At 43.6% G+C, this 14,025-nt stretch overlaps 1 protein-coding gene across 6 annotated transcripts in view; it reads right to left on the bottom strand.

Annotated features, from left to right (window-relative positions):
* The window catches only part of ADAMTSL3 (ADAMTS like 3), a 300,162-nt gene that overhangs the window by 277,175 nt on the left and 8,962 nt on the right, over positions 1 to 14,025 (bottom strand). For all 6 annotated transcript variants that reach the window (XM_061594994.1, XM_061594995.1, XM_061594997.1 and 3 more), the window contains one exon: positions 11,930 to 12,017. In XM_061594994.1, coding sequence (XP_061450978.1) covers positions 11,930 to 12,007 — 78 coding nt within the window. In that variant the 5' untranslated portion in view covers positions 12,008 to 12,017. The remainder of the gene's footprint in view (positions 1 to 11,929; positions 12,018 to 14,025) is intronic.

Here is a 14,025-nt window from a genome sequence, read left to right as displayed (position 1 = left end):
CAAAAGTGTACTGGGAAGCGTTAAACTTTTACCTTTATTTCTGCCTTCTCATACATGGCATCACACTCTTAGAAGACCCATCTGCAAATGCAGAAATGCAACTTTTGCAGTAAAGCCCACAAACAAGTATTACCCACAATTTTATTTAAATGCACATTTTGCTTCACACCTGAATGCATAGACAGCAGTACACTGAAGATCTAAACTACTGCTGTATAGGGCATGGACACTTGGCTTTAATAGTGCAGCAGATTGCATATCCAGTTGCTGCATTTTCTTTTTCTTGTTTGCGTTTCAACAATAATATTCTCTACAGCGGCAAGTGGAAGTGGATAATCATGCACATTCCTGGCAACCCTAAAAATTATTCCCCAAAATTTTAGGACTGCAAAGCACTTGTTACTATTTGTATATCCTGTTCAGTTTTTACACCAGAACAGAAGGGTATTTCCTGATTTTATTTGCATTGAGCATGCCCAGCAAAATACTACGAAGACGTATTTAAAAATTAACAACTCCCCTTGAAATACATGCTTTCCAGTAGAAGACGCTGACAAAAACCACAGCACACTGTCAATCAACATTCCATCACTGTGATGTCAGTATTCATATCCCTGGACAAAATGCTGCATATAGCCAGCAATTTTTCTGATCTCCATGCACCTGTGTCGTCCACAACAGTACTTTCATTGACAGAAGATAAAAATCCATTCAAGCATTCAAAGTGATTTTTAAATACGGTTTTCATGGCAAAAAGCCACAGGTTTTTTAAAGCGAGTTTCCATCTTCTGCTTCATGATTTTTTTCCAAAAAAGAAAAGCAGCAGCCTACATGCAGTTGGATAGGCTTTTGATATTTCCCTCTGCAGTAGTTCAAGAAAATCTCTGCCAAGAGATAGAGTTTGGAACACCTGATAAAACGCTCTTCAGTGACAGACAATAAAACTGACATTAGCAAATGGAAATCATTTCCAATTCTGCAAGATATATATATATCTTTTTTCCTCCAAAAGTGGAGGAGGGGAACCAAAAGCAATTTCTCAGAAAAGTTAATAGATGTGGAAACAGCTTTAAAATACCATCTGCTCTTTTTCTTGCACATTTACAATGAAGAGGAGATAAAATGATTCATGCCACATGAAGAGGAAATAAAACTAGCTCGTTTGGGCTTTTTGAAAAAAAAATCAGCTTGGATTCCTCTCCAACAAGCTGAGTGAACAAACAATACACTGATGTCCTCCTTTTGACCCCAATGGTCTTTTTTCTCTGAACAATAAAAACACATTTAATATCTGAACAACTATCCCAAATATTACAACATTAGGGCCCCAAAGCCTTTACGCCTACGCATGTTCTCACTGAAGTTTAGAATGAAGCCAACTGTAGAGCTTGGGAACTACAATCTCTACGCAGTCAAAATTGCCACTGAATTCACTCAAAGAAACCTCTGTACACAGATGAACCAGCCGTGATTTACCAAATTTGAAAAGCAGCCTAAAAGGGTAGAATTAGAACATACTGTTCTGAAACCATAGCAGCAGCAGTGTTCCCGGAGAATCACAGTACCAACCAAACCTAGCCGTTCGTGATCCACCATATTGAGTGCGGCAAGGATACCACCTGCCAAGTACTCTACATTTCTTTCCTAATTTCTTCACTCCCAGTCAAGTTGTGCAGATTTGTTCTTTCCCATACCAGCTCAAAATTTATTTTTTACATATACATATTTTTATTTATTTATTTTTATTTATTCATTGTACTTTTAGACTGCCCTTTAGCGACAAGCTCTCAGGGCGGTGTACAACAGAATAAAACCACATTAAAATACAGGTGAATGTGGGTACAATACAACTATAAAAACATTTTAAAAACAAGGTGAAGACAAAGATTAAAATAAGATTACAATTAAAATTAAGATTAAAATTACACATTACTCTATCTCACTGTACTTCTTTTCAATCCCAAGCTTTGTTGTATTCACTGGGAACTTTGAACAATTTAGCAGGGTTGCAAGAGGTTGAGGTTAGGAATGGGGGAGGAATCCACCAAACCTCCGATCCCAATTCCAAATCAGATCATGGGTCCACTGCGGTTTAGAATCCACAGTCCTGTGGATCCCTTTACAAGGCAGTCCAAGGGCTGTAGCACTATCTCTGTTCCTCTAAAAGATGGGGTCATGACACTACTTCAGATAATCCCGTTCCGTGCCCGGTACCTGCCGGGCAAAAGGGGCGTGTTTGCGGCTGCTGCCGAAGCCAGGCCGCCATCAAGGGTGTGTGCGTGCGCACGTGGCGCGCCAGCGCGCCGTCGTGACGCACAGTAAGGAGGCGGGGCAGCTGAAGGCCATTTAAGGCCACTCCACCAGCCTCCCGCCCTCCTTTGAATCTTGGCGGCGCCCGCCCGACCCTCCCTCTACTGCAGTGTGATTCATTTGGTCGCTACGGGGCCGACTAGGAATTTTTGGCCTGCCTGCCTCGCTTTGCTGGCAGGTTTCTTTTGCCTACTCCACACTGTGGTTGGGGGGACGGGTCAAGGGTTAGCACGGGTGCCTTTGGGGTTAATAGGCTGATTGGTGTGTTTTTAGCTTCAATATGTCAACGGTCACTTGTGGCAAAGAAGTGCGGGAAAAGGTTTAAAGGGAAAGGGCAGCTAGGTGACACCTTTAGGCACCTTTGGGGGCGATTGGCGGTCCGGGGGCCTGCAGCTCAGGGCTATACGGCCCGGGGGGCAGAACACGGGCCGCCTTTGGGGCCAACGTGCCTCATCCGCTCGGAGTTTCACGGCTCCGGGGGGCGGTGATGCGGGTTGGACCCCCTACACATCTTCAGGGTGTGGCTTGAGCTGGGGTCTGGCATAGGGCAGCCCCGGGCTCAGGCAAGGTTTAGTCGCCCTATGGCTGCAAGCAGGCTTTGCCTGGATCATCAGAATGCTCCCGCACTCGATTTCCCCTCTGCAGGTTCATTATTCTAATTGATTCCGTTTAATAAAGTGGCCCATGATTTAACCCAATGAATGGTGTTTGTGTTTTATTTCGGCAATAGGCCGCAAAAAATATGCAGCAGCTTGGTATCCTGGGGAATAGCTCCTTCCATACAGGTTGAGATCATCCTGGGAAGCTTTCAAGATCCATTTGTCAAGAACTCAACTTTCTCAGTTGTGGCAGCAAAACCATGGGATTCCCTCTTCAGTTACAACATTCTATTTTAGATGGATTTATTGACATTTTTAATACTGAACGCTTTGACTTTGCAATCTATGGCTGCTGGCTTGTTTAATGCATGTGTTTATATTCTTATTATCTTCTCTTTTATTGTCTTTTTATTGCTTTTATTGTACACCACGCATGCAAAAGCAGTATACAAAATTTAAAGACATGTGTTGAGTAAACAGCAGTCATCCTTCCTACTTAAACGCTCAGCCACTTTCCATCAAATGACCAGGAGGTAAACGCAAAACATGGGATAGCTTTCCCATTCAAACTTTTCTGGCGCTTTAACATGCATACATGATAGATATAGATATAAATGGCTTTTAAAGGTTGTGATTTACAAACAGGGTAAGCTAACAGGATGTTTGAAAGGCCCATGAGACTCGCAACGCTAAACAAAATGCATTTTCCTGGTAATTTGATTGCTCACTCATTTTCAAGGCTATTCCCACTAGAGATGTAAATACACATTAAAACTTGTGGAACTGAAATTGCATTTACAGCCTTCTTTCTGTAAAAGACTGTCTATAGCAGAACACAAAGCTGTGCATTTCAGTGACATCTTGAAGCATTTCAGTCTTTAACCAGGCTGCTGTACCCCAAACCTAATTAAGAAGATCGGTCGGAAGCCAATGATAAAATACATTTATCATCAACAGGATGTTTGAAAGACCTGATCTTTTAAATGGATCCTGCCCATAGTTCTTTGCTGCCCCTTATCTGCCTGGAACAGCCTCCCAGAATAACTGTATGATGCCAATTCTTTCATCCCTCAAATCTCTCATCAAGGATGGGGGTGGGGTGTTGAATGAAACACCCTTCTCTCCAAGGGAAACTGAGTCAAGGGCATTTCCAGATTGTCGTTACTTTGCAGATGGAATTCAAATACATGGGGCAAATTCAGTTTGCACAATTAAAGTGGATTTAGCGTACTGCAAGAAACCAACTTCCAAAAAAAAAAAAATCACATACGCGCACAAACACCCCAGACTTTTTGCCGTAAAGAAAGTGAGGGGATCATGTACCGGAAAATGTGTATTGTATCACCTCGCAGTGGTGATTTTGTATCACGTTGTATCACCTTGTCGTGCTGGTCCTTGACCGTAATAAACGATTGATTGATTGATTGATTAATGGTATCGCCTCCCCACAGACAAATCCGAACGAATCCGCAACAAACAGTCGAAGCTGTATAACTGGGTGGGGAACCTCTGGCCCACAGGCCTAATCAGGGCCCAGCAGGAGTCCAAATTTTGCCCCCAAGGCAGTTTTCCCCAAACCATGGCCACTTGCCCTGCCCCTGACACCATATGCGTCATCAGGTGGGAGGCAGGTAAAGATGTGCCCTTCACTTTGAAGTGGTTTCAATAGAAACCACCTTACAATTTGAGACAGAATGCCCCAATGAGAACAAGGCTACATCTAGGGCTGTCCAAAGGTCCTCTCCCCACCTTCATCTGACTTTCCTTCCTGATAAAGGTGGGGGTGAGAGCCTCGGGGGTAGTCAGGTGACAGGGTGAAGGTTCATGGGAGCTCTTTGATAACTTACATCAACCTTCACCAACCTGGTGCCCTCCAGATGTTGTTGGACTCCAACACCCATCAGCCTCATCCAACATGGCCAACGGCAGAAATTACAAGTTGTAGATTGACAAAACCTGGACAGAACCCCTGCTGTACACACTTACCTAGGAGTAAGCCTCCTCAATGGGGCTCACTTGTGAGAAGATACATAGGACTGCTCTGCACCAGAGTTTATTATGTCATTCACATTGCATAAAGAAAAGAATAGCAACAGTGAGATCAAATGCAGAATGCGATAAAGCACAAAACACAGTAACTGTAACTGACAATATCAGTGCTAGGATGATTGTGTTAAGTCGGGGAATGGTGGATAACTGGGGAGAGCGAATGGAATATCAGAGAAGAGGACATCGCGGGCTGGCTGGCACCCTGAACAAAAGCACTGTATGCTGCAACATTTTGTTGCAACAGATCACGCTTGTGTAAATGCAACGCAAGAAGTAGTATTGCCCCATAATTGTGCGCACAATGTAGGGAGGGAGGGAGAGAGAGAACGCCTAAAAATGTTCAACTTGCAGTTCCACAGTTCATCATGTGCATAAAACCATGCTTGTTGCACTACTGATTTCAGCCAGCAACCACGTTAACAAAAGAAATGTAAATTTCTATGAAAATTCTGAGTGGAAGAAGGCAACTAACAAAAAAATGCAAATGCTTCTGCACCTTTAAAAACAGGTGCACATGGATGTTAGAAGGTAGAATCTTGTTCTAGAATTCAACATAACTACCTTTGTTACGCATGCATCAAAACCTCAGATCACACTTAACCTTCTGCAACTGCAGTTGAGTGTGACATCACCAACAGAGTACCACAACTGGAAAAAGAATGAAACAGGGAGCGGGTGGGGGACTCAGTTGCCTAGACTTAGTCCAGGGAAATCCATCTCAACACATCTGAAGTGGGTGTAATTCACATCAGCCTCTCACCTCTTAGTGACAGAAGCATGAACCGGACAATTCACAACATAAACTTCAAACAATTACTTCAAAAAAAAAATACAGAACAATAAAAGCCTTTTTGGAAGGCGGCTGATTTTACAATAAATCAGCCAAATGGGACAGGACCCAAGATTTCTGCCACCTCGTGAAGGCTCCAACAAAGTGCTAGCCCGGAAACATTTACTGTGGAACAGAGCTCTAAGAGAACCCCCTACTTGTTACCTTTGAGTACCTGCATCTCCCTGCAATAGTGTTGCATCAATAAAAACCAACGGAACGCAGGCACTATCCGCACCATCCAGAGGCCAGGGTAAGGATTTTACTTCTAGGCCCAAAGGATTGAAGTCTCACTGCAGAGGTGAGGATTGTCCCTCCAGATGTTGCTGAACTACAGTTCCCATCAGCCCAAGCAAGCATGGCCAATGGCCAGGGACGATATGAGCAGCAGTCCAGCAACATCTGGAGGGCCAAAGGTTCCCCACACCTCTTCTAGTGCCAAGAGAACCGGTGTCTTGCATACACAGGAGGCTTAAAAAGATGCACTTCTGGAGGTTTACAAGGCATGTGAAAGTTCTGGGTGTGCTTCTAGAGAGTAGAATATTGGCTGCTGTTTCTCTACAGATTGCCGGAAGCGTGTATGTTAATGACAAGAGAAAACATCCTAAATTGCTTCTCCAAACCGTCCAGACTTTTGGCAGAGCAAAGAGAAGTACGGCATGATTTTCGCCAATAAACAAACTCTCCACTTATTTAGCCCTAGAAAGCAGTGTTACTAAACAATGGGGATCGCCCACATTGACAGTAATGGCACCAGCTAGCCTGTAGAAGCAATGGGGCAATTACAATCGTAACAGCGCTTTGAACACTGTTTTACAGTTCAGCTGGGCTAACTTGCATTCACTGTGTTTCTAAGCAGTCTAGAAGGATGACAAGCCTGACAATTTCTGAAAACCAGATTCTTCTAGACAGCTTTTCCATTTTTTTTAACTATTCTCTCTATAACATGAAATATAAATCAAACACAAACTGCTTCTCGATTTGTATTAATGTTATTTCACAATTGCAATTTAAACATGTATTTTTTTAAAAGGGCATTTTTCTTTAGTTCACTCTGGGTGCTTCCAGTCAACCTGTTTATTGAGCGTTTGTTAGCAGTGAGATTAGATGATGTTGGCTATTTAATGCATTAATTCTGATCTGTTTGCAACAGGTTAGACAGTGTTGCGTCAAAGCAAGTACTACCCCAAACTTTCAAGTGCATTTTCCTGTCACTTTCCTCATCGCTAAAAGTCTGATCTTTGGGGGAAGTGGGCTTGTTGCTCAAAACTTCCCAATTAACTATATTTTAAGATGTGACTGAATCCTGCCCCAAAATAGTGACAGTATGGAAGTGGCCACTAATGCAGCCACTACAGACAACATCCATCCCAAACTTGCATGTGAGGCTTGCACCATGGTTCAGAACACACTACACAGATGTTTTGTCACACTAAAATCAGTAAGGAAGAATTACTTAGGACTGGGCTGTTATAAATCTATTATGGTCGGCTGGCTGCAAATACAAGGATGCAGAATGTTACCAGGACTGGCTCCAGATTTCTGGGGGCCCATGGGCACAGGCTATCAGTGGGCCCCTTGTCCCCTTGCTTTCCTCCTCCCTCATGGCCCCACCCCTTTAAAGTAACATTTTTGCATGTCATTTTCACGAATATATGCTTTTTTTTTTACAGACACTCCAGCCCAGTATATGTATTTTTGTACACATTACAAGGCATTGCAAAATTTGAAGAAGTGTGAAGTTCACAAGATGGCTGTGTTGTGGTTTGTCTCTTGTTTCGGAATGTGCAAATTAGGTAGGTTTGCCTTTAAATGCAAACTTTATCAAATTTCTCCTCCATCCCTTCAGCCCAATGAGGGCTGAGAGTGCTTAATTGCCAAAGAATGTTTACTGACTGGGGGGACGCGGGGGAGAGAGAGAACAGAAAAAGTGGGGGGGGGCAGAGAAGATGAAATGGAGTGGAGCACCTGGAATCTTGAACAGCAGAACATACTGCAGTATTTTGTTGAGGGTTCCACTTGCTAAGTTCTACACATGCGCACACACTCTATCCAGAGGCATTATCACAGTTCAAGGACAGAATCTTGCCAGTCAAAAGCACTTGAGGACAGCGTGGAGCCAAGCCAATGAAGCCTGGGGAGAGTTCCGAGGGCCGGGCAGAATTGCCTGGAGGGCCACATTGACCCCCAGGCCTGAGATTCCCCACTTCTGCCTTACAGGCTGCAAGACTGACTGACTTCAGTGGCTATTGAGTCAATCTAGCCATTTTCAAGCAGGTTTTATCATTGTTGGCATTTTTGTTTCATTTCTGTTACCTTAGGGCGTACATTTAAAACATTTTTATCACTTTGAACATTGGAAAAGCGGTTTATAATTTATCCTATAAATAACATAAAGGGCAACACTTTTACTATGATTCTAAAGGAAATAGTGAGTGAGGGGGGGAAAGGAATAAAATGCGGAAGCAAATCATTTTCATTTTGGTAACCAATTATTGCTGTCACTAGTCTCCAGCATTTTGTTTTTAAATCCAAGCATGCCAAAAAGATAAATACACATGTTAACATACAAAAGCAGTACTTGGCTTTCTATCAGCCTTTGTCCTGCCTGCCCCCACACTCACCCACCTCAGCAAACTGGGGACAACAGCCATTTCAGTCCAAAGAACGCTAATTTTTAAAGCTGCCATTAGTCTTAAAGTAACTGCAGGAACTTGCATAAGCTTTGCGGTAATGCTGTCACTGTCAGAGATAACACCAAATATTTCACTGAAAAATATGCTTGGCAGATTTGTCAGCATCTCTCCTTGGGGAAGGTTTTTGATCTAGCCTTGAAACCTACACTTCTGTGTAGCTTTTAACACAAAACCGCCATTTTACCTCAGAATTTAACACAAAACCACCATTTTACCTCAGACTTTATAAGAATTAGCACAACCCTTGTTGTTGTTTGCAGTTCTGACTGGTTTTATAATCAGCAGGAGGGGAAAAAACAAGCAGGGAAGCTTTTATAAAGAGAGTTTAGTAGTAACAGCAGTAGTAGTAATTTTACTGTTTAGCTATAAATCATAACAAGGTTGATTACGATTGCCTTTCCTCAGTCTCTCAGGTAGGGATTGGAGAGAAATTCAATTCAGTTCACATTTCAAGGCGAACCTACCAAATTCACACTTTCCACAAACAATGCAAGAATGAAAATATACCCAAAATCCACATTTCTCCAAATTTTGAAATGCAGTTCTCCAGCAAAGTCATGTGTACAAAGATGTATATACTAGAGTAAGGTGTGCATACAAATGCATATATTCATAAAAATAACATACAAAAATGCATTATATTGAGGAGAAGCACTTGGCAATAACGTGTGCATTAGGCAAAACCGAATACAAAAAATCGAATACAAAATGTGCGCATTAGGCTAAAATGCAGGTGATTGGGGGGGTGAGGAAACAAAAACTGATGTGGAAATGTGGAAAACTGAACTTAAGATTAGAAAAATGAGAAACCAGGAGAAACCAAAATTGACAGATTTTCCCATCCCTAGTTTTAGGTGCCATTTAAGGGCAACTATTTATTTGTTTGCTTGTTTATTTAACCCATTTCTGCCTCACCCTTTGGCATGGAAGGCTCCCCAAATGGCCAACAAATCAATATCATCAGCATAGTTCCTACCCTCACGCTTACAAATCATCAAACACAAAAGGAGACGAGGCGGTAAGAAGCAAGAAAACTCAGGCACCCAAATTCTCGGTGTTACAAGGCTGCTGTCTTCTTAATCATGGAAGCAGCTCCCCTTGAATTCAACTAGGCTTACTCCCAGGTAAGTGGGGTTAGGACTACAGCCAAGGTTCTTGTACTAAACCAGCTGAGATCTGGAAACGGCCAAATATTTATCTTATTATTTTGGGTTGGATCCAGAAAGAACCCTTCTGCAGAAGGAAGCTGTCTTGCGCTCTCAGGACGGCTGTTTTATGCCTCGTACTACAGCACTGCATGAGAATAGTTTTATTTAAAATATTTCTATCCTGCCCTTCTACCCTGCAATAGGGCACTCAGGGCAGCTCACAATAAAATCATACACAGTAAAAGCCACAAAAAAACATTAAAATAGATAAGAAATGCATAAAATACAGTTAAGAAATCTAGGGGAGTGATATTAAAAGGGGACTAAAAAGGAGGGGATAAAAACAGTTTTAGGCTACACTTTCAGTCCCTTCAAAAATCTCTCAGAACAAGATTGTTTTCAGAAGTCTCTGGAACACCATCAGGGAGGGAGCAAAGTGGGCTTCTTGGGGTAGAGCTTCTTAGTTAATATTAAGGCTGTGCATGCACCATACATTTAAAGCTCATTGCTTCTCACAAAGAAACCTGGGAACAGCAGTTTACCCTCGCAGAGCTACAATTACCCAACACTCTTAACCAACAACACTTCCCAGGATTCTTGGGGGGAGGGAGAAAGTCATGTGCTTTAAAAGTGTGTGCAGCCTAGGTACAGAGTCACCCTGCTCACACAGATTTTTGCAAAAGCATGAGAACTGTGACTGAAGCTGTACATACTGCAGGCTCTTCTACTAGAGCTTGCGCAAGGGTAGCCAATGTGGCATGGACTACAACTTGCATCACCCCTGACCGTTGGCCATGCTGGCTGGGGCTGACGGGAGTTGTAGTCCACACCTTTGAGGGCGGGGGTACCACACTGGCTACCCTTGTGTTTGTGGAAGACTGCTAGCAGCTGTTTGCATTCTACTCACTGATCTTTCTGTCCAGGCCAATATTTAAACAGGGGAGGTGGTGCGACATTTGAATTTGCCAACGCAGGCCTGAGAAAAGCTTTGAGCCAAGCCTGGATTAACCTGTTTGCTTATTGCAGGCTGTCCATAGGCAGGGCTGACTCCAGATCTCAAGGGGGTGTGACTCTGGAGGGCTTACTTGGTGGGGGCACCAGCAGCAGCACCCTGTGCAGGGCTGGGAAGCTGGCTCTGGCCACCATTTTTATTTCCCACAATGCCTCAGAAGGACACTATGTCAGGGGCATTACAGAAAATTATGAATGGCTACTAGACTCAGCCTTCTGTCTCGTGCAGAGGACCAGGCCTGAAAAAAAATTAGGTGGGCTCCAACAGACATCAGCACTGGGTCCTGTCAGCTTTGTAAAAAAAAAAAAGCCAGGTACTGATACCAACCCTGCCGTATGAGCTAGTACAAAATGCTGTAGGCTAGTGACTTTTATAGACCTGTTTATAAGGCTGCTGCCAACTTGTGGTTCTCTAACCAGAGTCTTATCCAATGTAGGTAGCTGTCTTCAACCAGCCCAGATTATTTGTCCATCTAGCCTAGTAGTGTCTACACTGACTGGCAAAAGCTCTCTCCAGGGTCTCAGGCAAACATAGGAACATAGGAGACTGCTGAGTCAAACCGTTGGTCCATAGAGCTCAATATTGCCTACGCTGACAGGCAGTGGCTCTCCGGGGCTTCAGAAGCAATCTTTCCCAGCCCACCTGGAGATACTGGGGATTGAACCTGGGACCTTCTGCATGAAAAGCAGATGCTCTCCCACTGAGCCACAGACCTTCCAAAGCAAAAGGTCTTTCACTGATTCCTGGTCCTTGTAACTGGAGATGCCAGGGATTGAACCTGGGACCGTGCACATGCAAAACATGTCTTCTACCACTGAGTTACGGCCCCTTCACAAACCCAGTCTCCATGGAATTTAAATGTCTACCACTCAGGCCCTAAGGATATCCCACATCCAGCAATGAATCAAGACCTTTCTTCTGGTCCCATAGACATAAAAGTTGAGGAATAGCTGCTGCTATTCGTAATGGCTAATTAGTGATTTATTATGAGTTACTGTGTTGTTGCATTAAGGACTGTGTTATCCTTATGGAATTTATGTATCCTTTTCAATCTTATTTGACTTTCTTGTGCACCACCCTGTGGCATGTGCAAAGGGTGGTATTTAAGTCATCGGAAAGAGAGGACGGAAACAAAATATATGCCTCTTTCCCACACAGCTGCCTTTGATTCCAATATCTGCAACACTCTAGAGCATCCAGCCCTCTCAGCAACTTGCTGGTTTTTTCACAGCATTAATCAATCATCCAGTCCACAACCAGCTGCTGTCTGCAACACTCTCGCCTACCTGTAGATGGGCACAGATGGTCGTGACTGTGAACCAGGTGATCTCCCAAGAGAGCCCAGTGGTTTTGGCACGGGCCATCCTCTTGCACCTTTAAGAAAGAGAGAAGGAGTGTGTGAGAGAGGGTTTTCACAGCTATAAACAAAAGTCAAGTGCACCCCGCCAGAATCTGAATGACTAAAGCAAACTGGGCAGCAAATACAACCTAGGCTTTGGAAACGGCGCAACCCAAACAGCCAAGGTTTGTGCTGGCCAGGAAAGCAGACTCACAGGGAACAACATGAGCATAGCATGAAGGGTGAGGTACTTCCAATTAGGGCAGGAGGGAGGCCGAAGGAGCAACAGCTAGGTTTTTCTCTCGCTCACCGACAAGTCAGTTTATCAAGTCAGCAACCCCCTTCCTCACCATTCCCCTCCCTCCATGACCACATACACGTACGGAAGCCAAAAAGAAATGGAACCTGCAAAGCTTTTTCAACACTTTTTTTTTTCCTGCCTTGCTTCCCAGCCAAAGAACTCAACTCTGGGACTTCAGGATCCATAATGCTTCCAGCCGTGTAGGCTACACAGTCCCTCACGGCAGAAAAGCGACAACCCTCGCTCACTTTGGAGAGGGCCTCCCGCTTTGCGGATTACAGTAAGAGATCTGTTAACTGTTTCCCTGTAAAGGGCTGTGTTAAACTGTCATTTTTGTGGCAAGGAAAAACAAGCTCTTTTGTGTGTATAGTCTCTGCAGATTTTAAACCACACAGAAAGCTACTGGTTTTACTGCCCCTTTGGTCCAAGGTATTATTGCAAGAAAATAAAAGCTCGCCAACTAATTTGGCAACTACCCTTCTGCTGGCCTTCACTGGGGCAAAACACTCCACTCAACAACAGGATCATCCTTCCTCCCATCTTCACCCAGAATGATGCTCTTTTTTACTTTTCAAGCCCCATCAAGATAAGAAAAATCAACTAATTTGAAATGTGGTGCTGGAGGAGAGCTTTGTGCATACCATGGATGGCGAAGAAGATAAATAATTGGGTGTTAGAACAGATTAAACCAGAACTGTCACTAGAAGCTAAAATGATGAAACTGAGGTTATAATCCTTTGGACACATCATGAGAAGGCATGATTCACTGAAAAGACAATAATGCTGGGAAAACAGAACGGAGTAGAGAAAGAGGAAGACCAAACAAGAGATGGATTGATTCCATAAAGGAAGCCACAGACCTGAACTTTCAAGATCTGAACAGGGTGCTTTATAAGAGATGCTCTTGGAGGTCGCCACAAGTCGTAATCGACTTGAAGGCACATAACAACAATATACAAGGAAATCTTGCTATTCTCTGTTTCTTATAGCAACAATAAATTTGTTATGTTTTTAACATTGTTAAAATTGAAAATTCTTCAGTATTTTACTGCAAATAAAGATCTGAATAGGGTGGTTTATAACAGATGCTACTGGAAGTCGCTGATTCTTAGGGTTGCCATAAGTCGTAATTGACTTGAAGGCACATAACAACAACAAGGTAACTCAGGACGGGGTTCTTATAGCATTTAAACAAGCACAAAATCTGAAACTACCATGGGTAAAAAGCCAATTATAATGCAGAGATGGGGAACCCCAGGCCTGAGGACAAAATGCGACCCTCTAAGGCTCTCCATCTGGCCCTTGGGACTTTCCCCAGGCCACACCCCTTCTCCAGCCAGGCCCTCTTTTCCCAAAACTCATTCCCTGGCCAGCCTTGCTCTACATCCTCCTGGAGTGTTTCTGTGAGGCTGGAATGCACCCTTGAACTCTAATAGTGACTCTCCTTTCCCTGGATGGAGGCTACAGAGAGGAATGTAAGAAACTAGCCTAGGGTACAAAGAAGCAGTTGATAGTCATTCCTCCTCCCACTTTTGCCTGCGGCCCCATCCACCATTGACATGCAGCCTGCAGAAGCTTACTCAGAAGGAAATGCGGCCCTCAAGCTGAAAAAGGTTCTCCGCACCTAGTGCAGCGGTTACTGCAGCAGACAGGGACCAGGCAGACCAAGGTACAAATCGCCACTCAGCCATTAAACTTTACTGGGTAAAGTTCTCTCAGCCCAGCCTACCTCACAAAGTTGT

Source organism: Rhineura floridana, chromosome 14, assembly GCF_030035675.1.
Source record: "Rhineura floridana isolate rRhiFlo1 chromosome 14, rRhiFlo1.hap2, whole genome shotgun sequence".
NCBI lineage: Eukaryota > Metazoa > Chordata > Lepidosauria > Squamata > Rhineuridae > Rhineura > Rhineura floridana.
Note: the sequence above shows the minus strand (reverse complement) of the source record. Positions and strands in the feature narration are given on the sequence as shown.